Here is a 23,053-nt window from a genome sequence, read left to right as displayed (position 1 = left end):
GTGCATGACAATTGTATTATCTACAAGAGTGTTTGAAAGGTCAAGTAAGCTCCGCCTCAAAAGTTGTTTTGGAGGTCAAGCCTTTCACATTCAAAATTCGTATCGTAATTTAGGGGAACTCAAATTGAATTCACGTCCGGAGTAGAATTTGAAATTCATGATTGTGATTAGCGATCGTGATTCTCATATTGTTCTAGTTTGGTTTCACATGTGCTAAAAATTCGTCATTAGCCTTAAATTTCACTGGAATCATCATTCAAATTGCGATTTTTTCATCCGTGTGAAAGGGCGGTTATTTACTCGTGATTTTTTTTTCCGAAGGGATTTTTAACACGTGAATCTTGAATCATCATTGTAATGATGATTCAAGATTTAATTCGTTTTTAGGATCATCGGACCTTCACACTGAAAATTTAGGTGAACTTAAATGGAATTCACGTCAGGAGTAGAATTTGAACTCGTGATTGTGATTAGCGTTCAAGATTCTAGTTTGGTTTCACACGTGCTAAAAAAAAATCATCATTAGCCTTATTTTTCACTGGTATCATTCAAATTACGATTTTTCTTTACCGTGTGAAAGGGCGGAAACATTCTCGGTGTACGATATTTGTGCGTTCTCTGGAAGGAGCTTTCCAGTCTGTATGAAGCACATGAGAATTCTCTCACAAGAATACCGTTTTGTTCTTTTGTTTTAACGTCAGACCCAAAGGTTTCACATGAGAAGGGAAGAGACAACGATATGAAGTTTATTGAAAAGCAAATACAATTTTCCTCGTCGAGTAAGATGGTACAGGGGCTGGAAGGGTCCGTGCTACCTTGGATATAAAATCGCAAAACATCTTCACTAAAACGTTATCATTTCATTCCATCCTATCGATTTTAGGACATGCACGTAATAAACCCGAATAATCGCCGAGATTACAGGCTCTTGTAGCCGTCTGCATGGTCTATGCTGTGTTTATGTCAAAGAAAGAAATGAAAGTTGTTTGCTTAATAGCACTTATTGTTTTTCCGGTATTTTTTTTTTTGGGGGGGGGAGGGAGATTGCACGTCAATGACGGGCAATCCTGGTGAAAAAAAACAGAATAGGACGCAAACAAGGATAACAATAGCACATCTGTGAAATGCCATCTCTACCATTAAAATATTGTTCATAATTAATTAGAAGATAATGATATTGTAAAGAAAAAAAAATCGCCGACCAAGGCATTCACAAATTATGATAAAGGTATTCCCAACACCAGAATAGTAACGATACAAGCCTTATGAAACATGAGGCTTTTAAATTGCTTGGTTTTTTTTGAGTATTTGAATTCGACTCGTTACCCCCTCTCAAACACAATTTTTCTTCACAACACAACTTCCACTTGGCTCTGCTTCTGTTTGTTTCTGTTTGTGGTAACTCCCGTAGGAACTCGGCAGGACAGCATTTTCTCCTGGTAAACGCCAAGCTGGTATATAACCAATTACTTTGGAAACATTTTACTTCTAGGTTAATCAGTCATAGTGGCTGACGTAATAGACGACAGATATCACTCTTGGGCCTTTTATCAAAGTGGAGACAATGGCAGAGTTGGGATTCGAACTCACAACCTTGCGATTATGAGTCCAATGCTCTAACCACACCACACGACCCGTGCTTGGTGTGGTTTAGTGAAAAAAACCTATATAGTGTACATTTCCATTTCAATTTTTCATAACATATTGCAGACACTTTAAAAGAAATACGGATATCAATAAAGAGGGCCAATAATATAGTGATTCTATTCTTTTATAGCTGTATCGTGCCCTACATGTACATATAACCCACCATGTTAGCAGTACACTGTATGATATACCACAAAAACTGAAGTTAGGCTCTATTAAGGAAAATGTTATATCTCAAACCACGCTTGTCAGTAAAACATAGATAGATGGATGGATAAATAGATAGATACATACGTACATATATACATACATACACACATACATACATACATACATGTACATACATACATACATAAGAAAATAGACTAACGAACATTTAATTTCTAAGAGATGGATATTGTGGGTTTGGTGAAACATGCCTTTCGACTAATCTGATTTTCTCATTTCCTTCTATATGAATGGTGATCATGATGATCATTGTGATAATTATGAAAGATAATAAGAATGGCAATAAAACAATCTTTAATCAATCATTTTAAGAATATATTTAAACTTGGTAGTTAACAAAATTGTGTTTATGTACTTTTTTTCCCTCAAAACATCCCCAAAGTGCGGTAAAATATTAACCAACCAAGTGTTGGTTAACAAAATCCTAAATCGTGTTCCACTTGATCATTTTATTTTAACAATTTTTGGTGCGCTGCAAAAACGCCGGTGTTAATTTAACACGAGTCTTGTATCTATATCGGAAAGCACCAGAGATGTCACCGGTTTGGCGGTAGGCTAACACCGACTTGGTTTTAAGCAACACCAATTAGTGTTAAAAATAATTGGTTTGATTCTAATCTGGTGTTGTTTCAACAGTTTTCTGATGTTTTCCGATATAGATACCAGGTTTGTGATAATTAACATAGGCGTTTTTGCAGTGATAAGGTAGCCTATTTAAACAAAAAAATAGAATGGTTGAAACATTTCTGGAAATGTTAGAAGATTCGACAGACTGCACGGGTTTTTTTAATACGACCTTGAAAACATAATATTAATACATATCATTTCTACTATCCCCGTTACCACTGCTATACTTTTACTCTCATTAATTAAATAATGATACTTATGAATATTTTATAGTACAAATTCTATCAATAAAAATACATGAGGAAGAATAAACGACGAGAAGAAAATTATTTTTTTACACCTCAAGCCTAATCGCTTTCAGGCGCTGCTCAAGTATTCTTTTGAGAATGCTGGCTTTATAGAAAAAAAAGTATTGCAAGCAAAAATGATTAGAAAAACGTAATCACTAAAAGAATCAATACCATGTCACGGGGTACGTCTTCATCTCTTTTAGGGATAATATTACGGCCCCACCCATGATGCGCGCCTGGCCTTTGAAAAAGATGGATTGTGAATAATAATTGTAACCTACCAGGTGAAGTGGCATACGCTGAAACGGCAAAACTCATCAAGAGAACACCCAAAAGAGGGACCGCCATGGTCATTTCACTCCGGAAAAACCAACTCGTAGATTAATCTTTAGACGACAATTTGGTCTGCAGAACGGTCAAGTCAAAGTTTGGCGACCAAAGTGACTGCAAGAATGATATCTATCTGGTAATATTATATTAATTTAATTTCCGGTAAAAACACTGGCAGATTTTGCTTAAAATCACGTGACTATGAAGATGCCGTCCTATTGGGTAAATTAACCATTTTACTATCATACAACGCATGCGCGACTGGAAATTTCCACCTCTGCACTCTCTATGTAATTTCTATAGATAGACTACCCTCATAAATTAAAAAGCCCTTGACATTAACCAATAAGGAAAGAGCCTTTTGAAATCTTGTCTAGCAAGAGGACTAAGGAGTGATATTGTCTCCGTTGCAGAAAGCTTCGACCCTGAGCATATATTCAATTACACAGAAATGCACCAGTGGCGGAGGGTGAAGCACTGTATATGCAAGATAATTTTGCCCCCCCCCTCCCCTAAAAAAATAAAAAAATCTTGAAATGATAGTCATGGGTTCCAGAGATATAATTCAAATCAAGATTAGCAAGCTACCAATTAGAAATTTGCCATTAAAAATATGTGTGAAAAGTAGACTACACACACACACATTCATTTCACAAAATAATTAAATAAAAGAGTTGCCAGGGCTGTTGTACATATATAATTTCACACACACCCTCACACACACAAATATATATACATACACACACACACATATATATATATATATATATATATATATATATATATATATATATATATATATATATATATATACGTGTGTGAGGGTGTGTTTATGTGTGCATTTGTGTACACATGTGGAGCGTACGTTGTGGCCCAGTGGATTAGTATCCGGACTTTAAAACAGAGGGTCGTGGGTTCGAATCCCAGCCATGGCGTAATTTCCTTCAGCAAGAAACTGATCCACAATGTGCTGCACTCAACCCAGGTGAGGTAAATGGGTACCGGTAGGAAGTAATTCCTTAAGAAGCTGTGTGCGCTCTGAACGCCTAGCTTAGCCGGGTAATATAGGAGCGCCTTGAGCACCTAACAAGGTGGATATGTGCGCAATATAAGTATCCTATATTATTATTATTATACATAATAAAATTAGCATCTGAAGATTACAATAATCACAAATGGCAATAGCAAAATGCCACAAACAAATTAAAATCACAATATTTACGAGCAAAAGGGGCATATTCTAAAAATGAAGGGCAACGTCACACTCGTCAGCAGTGGTGTACAGACCAAGACAAAAAAATAAAGAAATAACTTAAGAGAGAAAAGGAAAGCTTCGGCTTCATTTTGGTCTTAACCATCTTATGATATATGTTTTGTAATTGATTTTATATTTTATATTGTTTTTAATGAACTTGAACTTGAAAGTAGGAAGGGGGGAAATATAATTCTTTTCTGATTATGTAAAAATCTATCAAAAATTTGGATTAAAAAAATGTCAAAATATTTGCTCGCTCGCAACTTTTTTTTAATGCCCAGTATGCCAAATCTGGCCTCCTCAAAAGTTTTGCCTGATTACGCCACTGTTCGTCAGCGACCAAGAAGAAGAAGAAGAAAATGGAGGAGAAGCAGCAGTAGTGTTCTTCCTCGTAGTAGTAAAGACATAGGCCCGTATTCTGAACTCTGTGCTAAATTTATGGGAAGCCAAACTATTTTCAGTAAGTTGTATGTTTCTTATGTTTACTGTGCTCTTTCCTTATTCATCGACGGTGAAGACGATCGTCTATTTGTACTTCCTAGACAATTATGAATGATTTGAGAGCTAAATGAGCTGAAATATGATGTCCCTCCCGTTGGTGATTTATGAAACAATTGGCTATCCATACTTAAACCACAACTGTAAACCTGAGTTTAAGTTAAACCCGACTTCAGACAACGGGCCTTAGTGTTGTCAGTAGTTGCAGCTCTAGCGTACCTACGGGACACGAGCCACCACCCATGCAAAGGACGTATCCCTGCTCCCCCCCCCTGACGAGCTTGAAAAGACCTTTTTTGCCCCCCCCCCCCCGACGAGCTTGAAGACCTTTTTTTTCTTGTCATTTTTTTTTCTGGTACGAAATCCTTTATTTGTGATTGAAGACCTTTTTTTCCGGTACGAAATCCTTTATTTGTGATTGAAGACCTTTTTTTTTGCTTGTCAATTTTTTTGGCGGACGGTTTTGCCCCCCTCCTGTGAAAAATCCTAGCTACGCCACTGAGTTGCAGTATAGTGATTTTGGGTAGTACCAGATAATTAGATAAGTATCATTACCATTCCTAAATACTCTGACATCACGACGAACAAGCTCTGTCTGCCATGAACATGGTAAAGATTGATCATGTTCCCAGAGGCATCGAGTAGGCCTACCCGCATTTTTCTCACCGGAAAATTAAAAGTCCTCTCAACTTCCATCTCGTTTGTTGGTTTGATCTCGAGAGAAGGATACAGAACCACTCTTCCTCTTGAAGAAGGTATTGATTGGTGTCATTTTTCCAGTCAAGCGTTAGATGATCCGCTCTCAAGGAGAGGCGGGTAAGGCAAGTGTATAATTGTTTACAAGGTATTTGTGCATCGCTACCTGATAGTTCGCGCAAATGTTCCCGGTTGGGTTGGGGGCGCACTCAGATTAGGAAAGGATACACTGCAAAAACACCGGTGTTAATTTAACACCAGCCTGCATGGTATCTATATCCGTCCGCACCAGAGAAGTGTTGAAACAACACCAGTTAAGAATCAAACCGATATTGGTTTAACACTTATTGGTGTTGCTTAAATGCCGAATTGGTGTTGTTTACACACTTCTCTGAAATGGACCGATATAGATACCAGGCTGGTGTTAGATGAACTAAAATTAATTAAATTAATTTTGCAGTGTAAAGGTGTGCGGCTACAAAATCTGAAACCATATCATTCAGAACCTATGTTATAGGCTAAGTTCTATGAAATGGGGAGCTCAAGAACTAGATGGCCCTCTGCAAATGACTGGTATTGTGGAAACTGGAATTTAACATGAAATAGGGGTCTTCGAAAACAGATCCCGCAAATTACACCTAAACCGCAAATCGCCGCCTAAGCTTGTACAAAATTAACAAGGAACATGCGCGCGTATGAGGCGTGAACACAGAGGGCGGCAAACATAAATCGCAGAAGGATAGCGGTTGAAGAGTAAGGGGATCAGAACTAGGGCGGTGATCTCATTCTTATGAGAAATGTTGTTGTTGATATATATTTATTTATCTATTTCTTTATTCAATAATCTATTTATTCCAATATTTATCCAATTATTCATTTATTCAAATATTTTACCAAGGTGCTCATTCAACATAAAATTGATCTCCCATGCGGTCATGATATAATTACTTTTTTTCATGTTTGTTGGTTTACGACCTGTTGGTTATGGCGGGGTTCGGCAACTAGGTCTGTACATAGAGCTGTTGTTTTTTGTGTGTATGTGTATCCCTAATGCTCCCTTGGCATAATCTACCCCCTTTGGAACGCCTTTAGGTTTATGTAGAGGAAAAGGGAAAAATGAAAGGGGGAAAATAAAGAGAGAATTGTTATAAACAAGTTTTGAAATATTTATTTCAATTTTCTTAAACTGATTACAAATCAGAGAAAATGTACTATATTCTACAACTCTGATGAAGAATGACGGCAAATTTAATCATGTATATCAATCAAAATCAGATCCAAATAACCCTTTTCTGTTTTCACGTCACTTTCTATATTTTGCGATTTAGGGCCTTGACAGACGCGGCCTGGAAACGAGGGAAAACGGGTTTATCAATGAAAAAGGCCTGGAGGGGAGTTATATCCTTTGGGAACTGCTGGCAAGGGGTTAAAAGTTGGCCTTAAGGGTCATACCCACATACCGTTACCGTCATCATACGTTAGTGCCCCCTCCCCCGTACACAGGTATTAATGGTTATGATGGTAAAGCCTAGTAGACTGGTGAGGACCTGTGTAAGACCCAGTTTTCATCACCCCGTCAACCTCCTCCCCCTCTTCCTCCCTTTTTTACCTTCTTTAATTTCGCTGTTTTTCTTGTGTTTTCTTTACCTCTTTCTACGATACGACGTTATTAATATAAGTATCTTTTGTTGTTCAAGGGATGGTCCAGGCTGAAAGTATTTATAGCTTAATAAATGGAGTAGAATTCATTGAGCAATATGCCGAAAATTTCATCAAAATCGGATTACAAATGACAAAGTTATTGAATTTTAAAGTTTGGCAATATTTTGTTGAGACAATCTTCATGAATATTCATTAGGTGGGCTGATGATGTCACATCTCCACTTGTTCTTTTGTATTTTATTATATGAAATTAGGTTTATTCAATTTTTTTTTCCTCCAAGAACTAGAAATTTTGGATTGAAAACTAATTTAGTGCATTAGATATTGATTGCTGCAACTTATTTCATTATAAGGGAGACATATCATTCACACAAGTATGAAATAATGAAAAAAAAATATGATTTAATGTAATAACATAAGAAAACGGAAAGTGGAGATGTGACATAATCAGCCCATCTAATGAATATGCATGACGACTGTTTTCACAAAATATTGCTAAACTTTAAACTTCAACAACTTTATTATTTTTTATCCGATTTTCATAAAATTTTCAGCATTTTGCTCAGTGAATTTTACTCTATATAATAAGATATATAAGAAAATCTATAAATATAGATACTTTGATCATCAAACGGGTCTTCACACAAAGGATGGTCTGTTTTAGTACCCATTAGGCTTTGCGCTCAGACCCTTTTACTCGAGTGAAGATCATAACCCTTTAAAGGTTGTTGTCATAATAAATTATAATTCATATTCCAAGACTTAGTAAAACGACAAAGCTTAGCTCTATAGACTTCTCGAGACATTGAGTGGTCTTTGAATGAGAAAATAGGCTAAAATTTGATAACATAGTAGCCAGAAATCAAATAATACTTTGAAATCATAAAAATCCTTTTATGATATAAAGTAAATTATAAGTTAATGGAATGGCAGTCGATGGATACGATTAAGTTATGACTAAATCCATTATTTTTGTGCGTTAAGAGGAACATAATTATTTCGACTTACAGCTTGCGTTCTATCTGACAAAAATATTCTTAGGGACGTCTACAATGATATTAGCAAAAAGCTGAATTACTACTGAATTACTTAATTACTGAATTACTACTTAATTACAAAAAGCTGAATTACTACTAAATTCCACCTAATGAAACTATGGTTATATTTCCTTTAAACTACATACCGTGGCACTGATCAACAGGGATGCACCGATCCCCATAATCTTGATCAAGGACAAGGCCTTCGGGACAGTAGCAGCCTGGACGGCATATTCGTGGGCATATATCTCGAGGCAGGTTATCACAACTGAATGGACGACATCCTGAACCGCATTCCTCATAGACCAGACCCGGTGGACAAGAACTTGGTTCATAACAGACACTCGGCGGAAGACATTGATAGCCATTGTCCCGATCCTTGACGAGTCCTTCTGGACAGTAACAACCAGGGTTACATATTTCTGGACAATCTCCCCTTATCGGAGGGTTATCGCAGCTGAAAGGGCCACATCCAGATCCGCATTCTTCATAGGTCATACCCTCTGGACAGGAAGGTGGCTCTTGGCACGCAGCAGGTTCGATGCATTGGTTGCCGTTTGACGGATAATCCTTTACGAGACCTACGGGACAGTAGCACCCAGGGAGGCATACTGCTGGGCATATAACTCTTGGAGGACTGTCACAACTCGCAGGGCCACATCCCGATCCACACTCCTCAAACGTCATACCCTCGGGGCATGCAGAACAGTTCACCAAGACGCCATCAACGTAGAAATCGGCGTAGCACCCTCCACAATAGTTTGGCCTAGATAGAAGAAAACCCCAAACACAGATATCAAGTGCCTAGATTACCCCAGATTATTATATTTCTGAAGTAGGGGATGGGAAATTAATAGGAATCGGGAGAGATCGTGTAAAAAAGTTGACTCAGAAACGGGGCGTAGTATTAGCAGTAGATGGATATAGGGATGGTGCAATGTTAACTTTATAGGGGCAGGCCCCGGGGGCCACTTACATTGACGAGTGGATAACATTAATGCGCGACCAAAAAAACACGTAAAAAGGATGACTTTTTCACGATAGGGCACGTTACGTACGTAACGTGATAAGGGTGTCAAAAACACAAAAATAATGAAAAAAGGGTATCTATTTCGCTAGGAAAATTACGTGTTTAGGGTCAACTTTGCGGGGATGATAAAACAAACTTAAATGTTTTATAAAGGATGTCCTTTCTGCCCCAACGTGTTTAGAGTCCGATTTGCGCGAGGTGTAGAAGGTGGGGTCGTACTAAACCAAATAAGGTAAAGTCGACGACCGAAGGAACCGTAACAATAAAATATTCCTGTACTTGTTTAGGGATTCATTTCAGGTAATATAGAGTATTGTTTTGTTTCCAAGACTTGTTAAGGGTAGGGTTTCACACGCCAATACTTGTTAAGGGGTGCATTTTCAGAATATGAAAATTACGTGTTTAGGGTGCTTTTCGAGACCATGGTATCCACTCGTGAATGGAAGTGCCCCCCCCCCCCGGGGCATGCAAAACGACCTAAGGCGGCATAAAATTCGTTTTTATAATTTAATTTACACTTGATTATAATTTGGTTTATAATCTAATTGCAAATTTAGCTTTGCCCTTCTCTTCTTAAAAAGAAATAACAGAAACAATCGCACACTCCCCCCGTGGCCCCGCCACTTGTACCCTTTGCTGATGATTTCAACAACAAATAATCAAAATCATTGTATTTGATAGTTTCTTCCGTCATTGGCTGATTTTTTTAAGGAGTATGTTTAGACGGTTTACACAAACGTGGGAAATTACTTGATTATGGTATTACTTTAACTCATGAATGCTATATACCAATGGAAAGAGGAGAAGGAATGGGGAGGTGGGCTAATGCTTACCGACACACAGCACCAGGGTATGCGAAACATTGTGAATATCGACATGGGTTCGTTACACAGTTCCAAACATCACTGCAGCTTTCTAAACATCAACGAGAATTAGACAATGACATTACTCGTTTTTACTTACATAAAATCATACTTTCGTCAGAATTATGACACATTGTACTTGAGACGTTGTGGCCTTCCTACTGTAATCCCAGCTACATTTGGCAAGTTAAGAAAATTGATACGGAGCTAAGACGTTCGAGCCCTTGCACGACTATGGGATGGTGGCTGGTGGGGGGGGGGCACTCGGGCATGGAAAGGGTAGGGGCGTGCTGCCCTAAAATCTGAGGCCATACACTTGAGAACTGAAATAACTATGAATAGACCATGGGCCCGTTGCAGAAAGAGCTGCGTTTAAACGCAAGCCCCCCAAAAATCTATCGGAAGTCCCAAATGCGCGCTGTTGATTGGTTGAAAATCAAGTTGCGCGTGATTTTTAGACTTGCGATTGATTGCAACTCTTTCTGCAACGGGCCCCAGTTCGTAGTTACTTCATGGACAATTTGGTCAAATGACCTTTCATTTCTTTCATTATGATAGGCAGATTTCAAAGCAATATATTACGTAAGCTTGCTTTACATAGCAGGATGAAGAAATTGAATAGACCTAGGTGACTAGAATAGCACATTAATGAACACTTAATGAAGGTATTTGTTGCATTCCTTCTTTGAACGCATATCATAGCATGTTGTGCAATGTACTTGGCAAACTGTGAAATACCAGTCGTTCGTAGACGCATTGTTATTTTTTGTGGATGTTAATAAATACCAGTATTCAAAAGAATATTTGAATAATCAAGACATCAAAGTTGGTGCTTATCTCATTAGATTTTAAACCACCATGACCTTCCTCTGATCATGGGTAGAATCTCTTGATCATGCGCAGAAAGGAACTACGAACTGGCTTTTTGTGGGACTAAGATCTATTTAGATGGCGCTCAGCAAACGGATGCTTGGGTACTAACGCAGAATTGAACATGAAATGGGAACGGGGGTCTTCGAAAACCGTCGCCTGAAAGAAGAGGCTTAAGCCCCTTTTACACCTTCACGGAAGCAACACGGATCATCCCGGATTGTCAATCCGGGGTCATCCGTGTACAGTCCGGGACTACCGTGTACACTCCGGCTACTCATCCGGCGCCATCCTTGATGTACCGGCATGTCCGGGAGAAAAATTGAACATGTTCAGTTTTTCATCCCGGAGTACACGGACTGATAATCATCCGTGTTCATCCTTGTAGCCTCCTTGTACATCCGTGTAGCTACCGAATGCATCCGGGAGGCTCCTTGTAAGAACCGGGTGATCCTTGTTGATACCGGCTTTATCCGGGGTCAAATGTTTGTATTGTTTGCGTACATGAACTTTAGTCCGTATTCATAACCAAGCACGAGCATGCTCCACAGATGCTGCAAAAAGGGATGAAAATGTGAGCAACCGTGAAGGTCCATGTAAAGACCCAGTAACATCCGTGATCATCCGGGTATTCCGTGTTGGCTCCGGGAGCATATCAAACAGGATCCCTATTGCTACCTTGCCTATCCTTGTAGACTCCGTACTTTTCCGTACATATCCGTGTTAATAACCAGTTAACTCCGTACTCACTCCGGGAATGCTAGGAAAATACAAATTTGGCACCCCGGATCATCACGGACTGAGATCCGTGATGATTCGTGTTGCATCCGTGAAGGTGTAAAAGGGGCTTTAGGGTTGGTCAATGAAAAAGGGTGAAAATTGTATCCTTTGGAACTGCTGGCAAGGCGTGAAAAGAGGCCGCCTCATTGGCCGCATATACCTTTACTGCGTCTATACGTGAGTGCCTCGGGATGGTGACGTTAAAGGTAGGGCCCATACATTAATAGTAATATTGATTGATACATGTCTGACAAAACTGATCACATAAACCCACGTACCTCCCACACACGCATGCTCACCAGAACAGGTTGAATGCTTTGTTGTAAGGTAACTAACCTTGCTCACAGTTATCCCCGGTAAATCCAGTTGGACATATGCACATCGGAGCATCTGCTGGAGCAGTGCAGCTACCACCGTTAAGACAAGGAAATCCGTGACAGGGATCTCGGAGAGCTGATTAAATGGGAGTGGATAAAATGCATCAGTTAATAATTTGTTTTTACATCAAGTAAACAAAGATATTTTACATGAAAATATGTCGTGACTCCTTTCATCTTCATAGTAATAACGATTGTGATGATGGATATTGTAAAGAGGTCTGATGATGATGATACTTGTTGATGATGGTGATGATTGAGATTGTTATGATGATGATGATAACAACTATACCCATACTGCCATTTTACATGATTGCCTCCGGAATTGGAGCCATACATAAATAATCAGATTTAACTGATACGCGTCTGACAAAATTGATCGCGCGCACGCAAACACACACACGCGCACACACACCCTCACACACACCTCCAACACACGCATGCACACCAGAAAAGGTTGAATGTTTCGTTGTTTGTTGCATGTTGTTGTAAGGAATAATACGATTAGATACCTTGCTGACAGTACACCCCCGTAAATCCAGCTGGACAGATGCACCTCGGAGCATCTGCTGGAGCAGTGCAGCTACCACCGTTACGACAGGGAAAGCCGTGACAAGGATCTAGAAAAGCTGATTAAGTGGGGGGGGGGGGAGAAAATAAGTACAGCATATTATCTGAATTACAGTAAACAAAGATATTTCACATAAAATATATCGCGACTCTTTTCATCTTAATAATAAACGACTATGATGATTGATATCGTAAAGAAGGATGATGATGAAAATGATAATGACACTTGTTGATGATGGTGATGATTAGCAATGATACCCGTACTGCCATTATGCACGAGTTCTACCGGGATGGGAACATTAAAGGTCGGTCACACATGCACGCACCTCCCACACACGCATGTACACCAGAACAAGTTATATGTTTTTTTTTCTTTGAGTAGGTTAAATGTATTGTTGTTTCGTTGTAAAGGAATGATATATACCTTCCTCACAGTACACCCCCGTAAATCCAGCTGGACAGATGCACATCGGAACATCTACTGGAGCAGTGCAGCTACCACCGTTACGACAGGGAAAGCCGTGACAGGGATCTCGGGCTTAAGTGGAGAAAAACAAATCACCAAATTTAAATCTCGGTAAACAAATAATACACCATATGAAATGCCGTGGTAATAACAATTATGATAATCTTATAATAGAGTAAAATATAATGTGGTATCACCCGAAAATTAAAGCTTGTATGGAATTCAAGCTATTATTTTGTAACAATTCATGTATGTTTGTCTGTTGGTACCTCCAAAATTAGGATAGTCGTTGACGAAGTAATTGTGATAGTCCAGGATAGAAGAGGCGTAACCTTGTTTTTTTATATATACAATATTTTTTTATGGTTTCTTGTCAATTCGAGGGTGCTGATTACGAATCTGAATGATGCCACTCGTGTAACCTTGAGCAATTTCCGCAAATTGGCAAAATCCAATATGGCCGCCAAAATATGCAAATTACCCATAAAAATCCTAAAATTGTCCGCACATTAGCTACGAAATGCATGAAATTGTGTGGCAGGAGTGAGATACTCCCTGAAAAAACAATTTTTTAAAAAAATATTTATTTTCCTCATATTTAAAATGGCCGCCATAGTCCATTGTTCTCTATATTATGTACAATATAAATAGGGAAAACTAGCTTTCACAAAAGTGAGCACTAAACCGCAAAGAAATTGCGATATATGAACGAAGTGATAAATGCAAATCATTATTACTAAAGAGGTATATCATTTATTATATCATAAATGGGAAGATTTCTGTATTTTGATATCTAAAATGGCCGCCACTGGCCCAAACAGTATTACGTACAATGGCAATGGGGGCCACAAAATTCACAAGAGTGATCACTAAAATGCATATTATTAAGATTAAACGCGTGGAATACTGACTAAAAACATAATTTTTAACGAAATATATTATTAATATGCCATGTATGATCACTAAAATGCATATATATGTGATAAATTAATGGGATACTGTTTAAAACACATATTTTCTTACGAAATATATCATTTAGGTTTAAAGTTTGTGTTAATTGTATTTTCATTTTCAAAATGGCCACCAGAGACATTAACAGTATTATGCACAATGCAAAATGGGAAACCAATATTAGCACCATAAATGCAAGTATTAGGGATCTATGAGTAAAATATTGTCTGAAAGCATGATTTCTATTAGAGATATCATTTATTCTGCCAGTTAGGTGATAAATACTGTGATTGGAAAATCAAAATGGCCGCTACAGGCCCTTAAGATATTATGCACAATGTGAATGGGAACAAATTATTTCATCAGAATTTGGCTTTGCTTGGCCAAATGGTGATGTATTAGTGAAATATCGTCTGTAAACATGATTTATGACAAAATATATCATCTCTTATGTAATTTATGTGATAAATACTGTATTTCAACATACAAAATATCTGCTATATGCTCTTTTTGTGAACATTATTTGTTTACACTCAAATTGTATATTATACGATAAGGGCTTATGTTGGCCATTTTCAATTAAAAAATGCAGTGTTTATCACCTTAAATACACAACATTATGATATATCTCGTTAGAAACCATGGTGTTAGACAATATTTCACCCTTGCATCAGAATTCACAATTATAGGCAATATTTAGAGTCAAACAAAGCCAAACTCTGTCAAAATTATATGTCTAATGTTACAATGTACATAATACTTTTAGGACCTATGGCAGCCATTTTGGATTTCAAAGTACAGCATTCATAACCTCCACAACCAATATGTGATGTGATGTATGATAAATATAGGGATTATGGCGGCCATTTTGAATGTCAAAATACAGCATTTATCTCATAAATTACATAAGATATCATATATTTTGTTATAAATCATGTTTTCAGACGATATTTCACTCATGCATCCCCGATTGGCCAAGCAAAGCGAAATTATGCTGAAATAATTTGTTCCCATTCACATTGTGCATAATATCGTAGGGCCTGTAGCGGCCATTTTGACTTTCCAATAACAGTATCTATCACCTATCTGGCATAACAAATGATATCTCTTAATAGAAATTATGCTTTCAGACAATATTTTACTCATAGATCACTTATACCTGCATTTATGGTGCTCACTCCTGTGAATATTGGTTTCCCACTGCATAACACAGTTAATGTCTCTGGCGGCCATTTTTAAAGTAAAAATACAGTATTTAACTTTAAACTTTAAATCTGAATGGTGTATTTCGTTAGAAAATACGTTTTTAAACAGTATCCCATTAATTTATCACATATAATATGCATTTTAGTGATCACACTTGTGATTTCTTTGCCCCAATTTCTCATTGTGGATAATGCTTTTAGGGCCTTTGGCAGCCATTTTGAATATCTAAATACAACATTCATCACATACATGGCATATTGATAATATATTTCGTTAACAATTATATTTTTAGTCAGTATTCCACTCGTTTAATCTTAATAATATGCATTTTAGTGATCACTCTTGTGAATTTTTTGGCCCCCATTGCCATTGTACGCAATACTGTTTGGGCCAGTGGCGGCCATTTTAGACATCAAAATACAGAAATGTTCCCATTTATGACATAATAAAATGATATATCTCGTTAGTAATGATGATTTGCATAATATTACTTCGTTCATATATCGTGATTTTTGCGGTTTGGTGCTCATTTTTGTAAAAATTAGTTTTCCCTATTCATATTGTACATAATAGAGTATACAATGGACTATGGCGGCCATTTTAAATATGAGGAAAATAAATATTTTGTCAAAAATCGTTTTTTTCAGGGAGTATCTCACTCCTGCCACACAATTTCATGCATTTCGTAGCTAATGTGCGGACAATTTTAGGATTTTTATGGGTAATTTGCATATTTTGGCGGCCATATTGGATTTTGCCAATTTGCGGAAAATGCTCAAGGTTACACGAGTGGCATCATCCAGATTCGTAATCAGCACCCTCGAATTGACAAGAAACCATAAAAAAATATTGTATATATAAAAAAACAAGGTTTGGTCAAGTTTCTATGGGTTAATTATCGAGGAAATAGCGTCACTATTCTACTCTTTAGCATTTTAGCATTCCGTATTTCGGTAGTACATGATGAGAAGTCTCAGCTACACACTTTGGTGGGAATCGGTCCATGGGGCCAAGGATATGACCCCAAGAGTGTATGATTAGCCCCACTGTAGTCAATGTGTTATTTCCCCTCTTCATAACATTAAAGGGGAATCCAGCCTTGGCCATAAAATGTTGTGTTGGGAAGGAGAAAAATAAATTAAACAGAATGGTGAAAGTTTGAAAGAAATCGGACAAGCAATAAGAAAGTTATAGCTGTTTTAAAATTGAGATCACTAATACTATGTAGATATCAAATTGGCAACTGGGTAAGTAAATTATGACAAGGGGCAAAGACAACTTTCCCATAGGCCATGTACTTTATTATCAGGGATTTGTGGTTTTCTCCTAAGTACCCATTCCCCTGGGGCAGTAATCTAAATATAACCCAGGTAGTATATTGTTTTATGTCCTCAGAAAAGAAAAATATAATTTGAAATAAAACTTTTAGGAAAAAGTTCATTTTAGCCATAATATGTATTGAAGTACATGTAAGAGTGGTCCTTGCCTTACATCACTATGACATCCCATATGCGGCCAATTTGAAGTCTCCATGGGTGTAGTGATTACCAATATTTAAAACTTTTAAAAATTCATAACTTTCTCTTGGTTTGTCCAATATTATTCAAACTTTCACCGATCAACTTGTCTGATTTTTCTTAACCTTATAAAAACAAGTTTTTATTTGGGTTGGATTCCCCTTTAAATATCAGAAGATCAATTAATTGATGTCAATGGGGCTAGTTTTGTATTCATGCATGAGGTTTATCGCGGGTCCCAATCAAACGATTCCCACTACATTTTTTTCGTGGAGATACTGTATTTCAGTATACTCTACCGAAATATGGTTGTGGAGCGTCGTAGCCCAGTGGATTAGTCTTTGGACTTCGAAACAGAGGGTCGTGGGTTCGAATCCCAGCCATGGCGTAATTTCCTTCAGCAAGAAACTGATCCACAATGTGCTGCACTCAACCCAGGTGAGATAAATGGGTACCGGTAGGAAGTAATTCCTTACAAAGCTGTGTGCGCTATGAACACCTAGCTTAGCCGGGTAATATAGGAGCGCCTTGAGCACCTAACAAGGCGGATATGTGCGCAATATAAATACCCTATATTATTATTATAAAAAGTAGATTTCGAAAATTGATGACGTCACGCTTCGGCGCTATATACGATACTTACCGTATTGACACCCTTCTCCAAAAAATCCAGGTCTACATTCACAGATCGGTCCGGTGGGCTGCATTTGACATGTTCCGCCATTCAAACAGTAACCATCACAATTCGTTGCGTTAGATCCTACAGGTGAAACAAGAACATGAATATTGAACGGGTCGTATGGTCCAGTGGTTAGAGTATTTGGCTCGTAGATTGTGAGTTCGAATCCCCACTCTGCCATTATCTCCACTTTGAAAAAAAGGCCCAAGAGTAGTATCTATCGTCTGTAATGTCGGCCACTATGACTGATTAACCTAGACAGTTTACACGTAAAATGTTTCCTAGGTATTTGGTTATATATCAGCTTGGCGTTTACCAGCAAAATGCTATCCTGCCAAGTTCCTACTTATCAACAGAAAAAAGACAGAACAAGCAAGGTTGATAAGGCGCAGATCCACCAAGGAGGGGGGGGGGGGTAACGAATGTGCGGGCGCTCCCCGTAAAAAGTTAAAAAGTAATGGAGCAATGAAGGGTGCATTCATTGTGCACCCCAAATGAGCGAATTTTTCGGGAGACGTATTCTCCTTCATTTTTTACTATTTTTTTTGCTTGCTTGTAATTTTTAAAGACATATTGTCACTTGGTGAAGATACGACTCTTGATCGTTTTCTCCCATGCTAAATGTTCGATGCACAGTGTAGTTACAATTACAAACATTACACACATCATTAATAATAAAAAAAGACAAAGTATCAGCGGATCTAATATAGAACCATGTGGGACGCCTGATAGAATCTTCAAACATTCAGTGGAACAATTATTAACTGTAGCAAAATGTCTCCTGTCTGTTAAATATGATTCCAGCCAACCGTATTATTTCCTTTTGATGCCATAAAACTTAAGCTTTGCAAGAATTGTTTGTGTAGAATAACAAAATATAGAAAGATTAAACTAAGCGCAAAAGTTCTGAAAAACCCTATGTTATTACAACTGATGAAAAATAATCAAATTTGAACAATGTGTTCTGAACTTCGATTAATAGTAAATTCGGGTGAACCGTACTTAAAGTGATTGGTTAACATTGGTTTGACTTTTAAAAAATATGAGCTAGAAGGTCACACTTGTCACCTGTGTCTTTGATATGTTACACAAATGAAGCCCCCCCAAAAAATTGCGTTCGATAATAATTATTCAGATTCAGATTCAGATATTTTTATTGTCCAATTGCAATCAAGTACAAATGGAAATTCAATTTGTTCGCACAAAATAATTTAGAATATTACATGATACATATAATAAACATTATACAAATTAACAAGCAAAGACAAGAGAAAGTAAGATAAAGGCAGTGGGGTAACATAATTTCAAGTATGGCTATTAAATGCACGAATTGACACTGGAACAAAAGAATTTACGAAGCGTGAGGTTCTGCCGGGAAGGGATCTCAGACGTTTGCCTGACCTCATCAAATTATAATATTTATGAAGGGCATGGTTCTCATTGGTAAGGATCTCTTTGGCTTTTTCAATGACTCTACCTTCATTCTCGTCCACAAAGCACCCCTTTTCTTTTGTTATTTTAGAGGCTTGCTTTTCAACTCTTTCTAGTTTGAGTATGTCCTCTTTCCTACTTGCATGTATCCAAACAATTGAATTAAAAAGAAGTGCACTTTCCACCATTGCTTTATAAAAGACCTGCAATATCCTCTCTTGAACATGCGCGGTCCTAAGCTTTCGAAGGAAAAACATTCTACTTCGAGCTTTTGAAAGTGTGATCTTGGCTTGGGGTATCCAGTTAAGTTTATTGTCAATGGTTGTCCCTAGATACTTGAAACTGTCTACTACTTCTACGGTGACACCATCTAATACAATTGAATCTGGTTGTGGGGGAGCAATTCTGAAATCAAAAATAAGTTCTTTACACTTAGATGGGTTTATGAAGAGGTGGTTGTTTTTACACCACCTTGAGAAGCGTTCAATACTTCTGTGATAACTATCATCATCAGTTTCACTTTTCATCAGGCCTAGAATTACTGTGTCATCAGCGTATTTTAGTATTTTTACATTTCCGTCATTTGAGTTACAATCATTAGTATACAAGATATACATGAGTGCTGATAGGACGCATCCTTGGGGGGCACCTGTATTTACTGTAATCTCATCAGACATAGTATTCTGAACTCGAACACGTTGGGTTCTAAATGTTAAAAATTCTACTAGCCAAAGTACAATCTTAGGGTGAAGATTAAATTCATTCAGTTTATCAACAAGAATGTGTGTCTGTATCGTATTGAAAGCCAAAGAAAAATCTACGAAAAGGGCCCTAGAATAACACCTCAGTTTGTCTGTATGTTGAGCTATTTCATGTACTAATGTCAGCACAGCATCCGTAACTGATTTCTTCGGTTGGTAGGCAAACTGATGTAAATCTTTAACAGGGGAAACTACTGGGAGGATGAGTTTCATAATGATCCTCTCAAAGCATTTCATCACTATCGATGTCAGGGCAACAGGTCGGTAGTCATTTAATTCAGATGCTTTGTTTGTTTTGGGGACTGGTATAACTGTTGCTTTCTTCCAACAACTAGGTAAGTCACCTTGTAGAAGCGAGTGTTCAAAGAGGTTGCTTCAAAAGAGGTTGCTTCAAAAATTGAATATATAAAGTGACCGGAAACACCATCTTAATTTCATCCCATACACTTACATGACTTATGTGTACTATTTAGGTGTCTCTAAGACGCCTATTTACAAAATCGGGGTTTGCCTTGTAGTTTTAGCTTCTCATTCTCAATAATGGCTGTTTTCAGGGTTTATTAGTTCTAATACATGCACTTGTACACATGTTTCATCTTGGTTTAAGAATTTTTTTAAATCGGCTGCTCACAAAGTTAAACAATACCTTTAAAGGAGAATGAAACCTTTGAAACAAGATAGCCTGTGTGAAAACAAAAAAAAAATCAAAGAACAGATCAACGAAAGTTTGAGAAAATTCAGACAAACAATGAGAAAGTTATAAGCATTTGAATATTGCGATCACGAATGCTATGGACATCCTCAAATTGGCAATGTGACAAAGATGTGTGATGTCACTTGTGAACAACTCTCCCCATTACTTTCGAATATATTTCACTTTGCCTCTTTTATTACATCTATCAGTAGATCATGTGTTCTATCTATAGGAGGGCATGTAATACAGATTTAATACAACATGGATAAAAAGTTTGTATCACAATGAGAAAAAGTAAAAAGAGACACTTTTAGCTGTTAGCTCCATGCTTTTAGGGTATTTTATAGTCCACCAGAGGGAAAGTTGTTCACATGTGACATCACACATCTTGTCGCATTGCCAATAGAGGATCTCCATAGCATTAGTGATTGCAATATTCAAATGCTCATAACTTTTTCATTATTTGTCCGATTTTTCTCAAACTTTCTTTGTTCTTATTCTTTGATTTTTCTGTTTCGACACAAGCCTATTTGTTCCAGAGGTTTCATTCCCCTTTAAAGAAAATGAGCTGGTAAAAGTGTAGTGGAAAGCTAAAATGATTCTTTGCATTCTCTCTACTAGAGAGAAGTAATACCCAAGTGAGAAAAAATGCTAAACATTGTTATGAATATCAAAGTATTATGTAAGTACTGTACACTGTAAAAAATATTGGGCAAAATTTTAACCAGCACGAGGGTAATTATGTATCCAACCAATTTGGGGGTAGTATTTTACCCAATGCGGGAAGCGTATTGTCCAGTAAGGTTAAAATATAAGCAGAAATTACTTTAGAATGAGCAAAATTTTCATCACACTGGATAAATAATAATGCCCAAAAGAAATGCCCAATGTTGGTTGGATACATAATTACCATCATGGAGCATTTTTACCCAATATTTTTAAGAGTGTAGTGATAATTGCGAAGAATAAATTAAATGTCACTTGGGACACTCTTGTCAACCATGAACTTTAGACCCCACCCCTCCTTCCGGAAAACGATAAAAACACATTTCCAGAGTTTCATTTAACTTGTTTATAGGCCCCTCATTCCATTAAAAAACTTCCATTTTAGAGGCCACACACCCCTTCCCTTTCCAAATCCGATTACCCCCCCCCCCCGACCAGCATGGGGGAACCGTACATTTTCACTTACATTATTTACATCCTCCAAGGAAACCTTTGCCCATTTTACAAAGAGTTACGATCGATCCGATCAACCACAACTATGGAAAGTCAGTAACATCTACATCTAATGCTTGTTTTATCAAAACATTTTTCGAGATTAGATTTATATTTGTACATTCATTGCTTTTTGAAAATTCAGTCTGCTCCTTCTTGTTTATAAAGGGCATTGATGAATTTTTTTGAAAAAAAATTATGACATTGATGGATTTCCATACAGTTGAAGTTCATCAAATCAATCGTAACTCTACGTAAGCCGGGGCCTAGGTATGGTCGATAACACCGAAGCCTCTTTATTGGGTAGTCTATGATACCACGGAGCCAATAAAGTAGCTGCATGATATTATGAGCAATCACAATATACCTCATTAGTTAACAGGTTGTTATCCTAGAATTCTCATTCTTTTTTTTATTTTGCAATAATTGGATAAAAAGTACATGAAAATAACATCAAATGCATTCCGGTTGTAACAGCAGGGCCCGCTGGGAGAACAGTTTTCGGAACTGAAGAGGCTACCCTGGGTAAATATACAGTTATTGTATTATTATTATCATCATTCATTTCGCCCTATTAACACTTAGTCCAATTAGACCAAATGGTATATGGACTAAATGACTATTGGACCATCTGCTTATTAAACGAAATGACAGTTATACCATGTGGATAGTGGCTGAACTGATGGTAGACCAAATGATAGTAGACGAGTTGGTAATTGGACGAATTGGTTTTCGAATAATTGAAAATAAACCGTAGTTTGACTTACCTCCCAAGGGTGAAGTAGCAGAAACGGAAGCAGCAAAGAAAACCAGGACAAAACTCAAAATCGGGACTGCCATGGCCTCTTTACTTCAAAAGGCCAGCAGTAACTTCAGAGTTACCCTTGAGTGGGCGATGTTGAAAAACTGAAACTTCGTCTTTTCGCAAAAGGTCTAGCAGCAGGCACAGCCAGACTTCTGAAACACGAAAAGTTGCCCGAGATCATTCCTTTTATATTTACGTCCAAACCGAAGTAAAGATGTCTTCCTATTGGTTGAATCATTAGCCAATCGTACATTTCCTCGCTCCTGATTATAACCTTGAACATGAAAGCGCGGTTAATCAAGATAGACAATTTTCCCAGGTCAGTATTGAAAGTGTTATTCCCAAGGGACATCCGGATCTTCCCTCATTTTTTTTTTTTTTGGGGGGGGGGAGGCTTTGAAAGCCAAACTTTTACAGTTTTTATATTATTAACGTCCGTTTTCTTATAAAATCACAGTGAAATTACCATAAACGAAATCATGCTTATAGTCCAGGACTTATGTCATTTCAAGGACATCCAAAGCCATGCACCTTGAATTTCCTTTTGACTAGCCTCGGTGCCACA

The 23,053-nt window shown here is 37.5% G+C and overlaps 2 protein-coding genes across 11 annotated transcripts in view; both read right to left on the bottom strand.

The window, feature by feature from the left end:
* Nucleotides 1-3,260, bottom strand: part of LOC121421474 (deleted in malignant brain tumors 1 protein-like) — a 48,204-nt gene extending 44,944 nt beyond the window's left edge. For all 10 annotated transcript variants that reach the window (XM_041616177.1, XM_041616178.1, XM_041616179.1 and 7 more), the window contains exon 1: nucleotides 3,074-3,260. In XM_041616177.1, coding sequence (XP_041472111.1) covers nucleotides 3,074-3,146 — 73 coding nt within the window. In that variant the 5' untranslated portion in view covers nucleotides 3,147-3,260. The remainder of the gene's footprint in view (nucleotides 1-3,073) is intronic.
* A 5,148-nt stretch (nucleotides 3,261-8,408) lies between these two features.
* LOC121421895 (fibropellin-1-like) lies at nucleotides 8,409-22,523 on the bottom strand. Its single transcript, XM_041616696.1, has 7 exons — nucleotides 22,451-22,523; nucleotides 17,544-17,660; nucleotides 13,185-13,298; nucleotides 12,703-12,819; nucleotides 12,150-12,266; nucleotides 10,134-10,215; nucleotides 8,409-9,036 (listed from the first exon to the last, which is right to left on the bottom strand). Exons 1-7 carry the CDS (start codon nucleotides 22,521-22,523, stop codon nucleotides 8,409-8,411), a joined length of 1,248 nt encoding a protein of 415 aa, XP_041472630.1.
* Nucleotides 22,524-23,053: the final 530 nt, after the last annotated feature.

This window comes from Lytechinus variegatus, chromosome 9 (genome assembly GCF_018143015.1).
Source record: "Lytechinus variegatus isolate NC3 chromosome 9, Lvar_3.0, whole genome shotgun sequence".
In the NCBI taxonomy this organism is placed as follows: domain Eukaryota; kingdom Metazoa; phylum Echinodermata; class Echinoidea; order Temnopleuroida; family Toxopneustidae; genus Lytechinus; species Lytechinus variegatus.
Note: the sequence above shows the minus strand (reverse complement) of the source record. Positions and strands in the feature narration are given on the sequence as shown.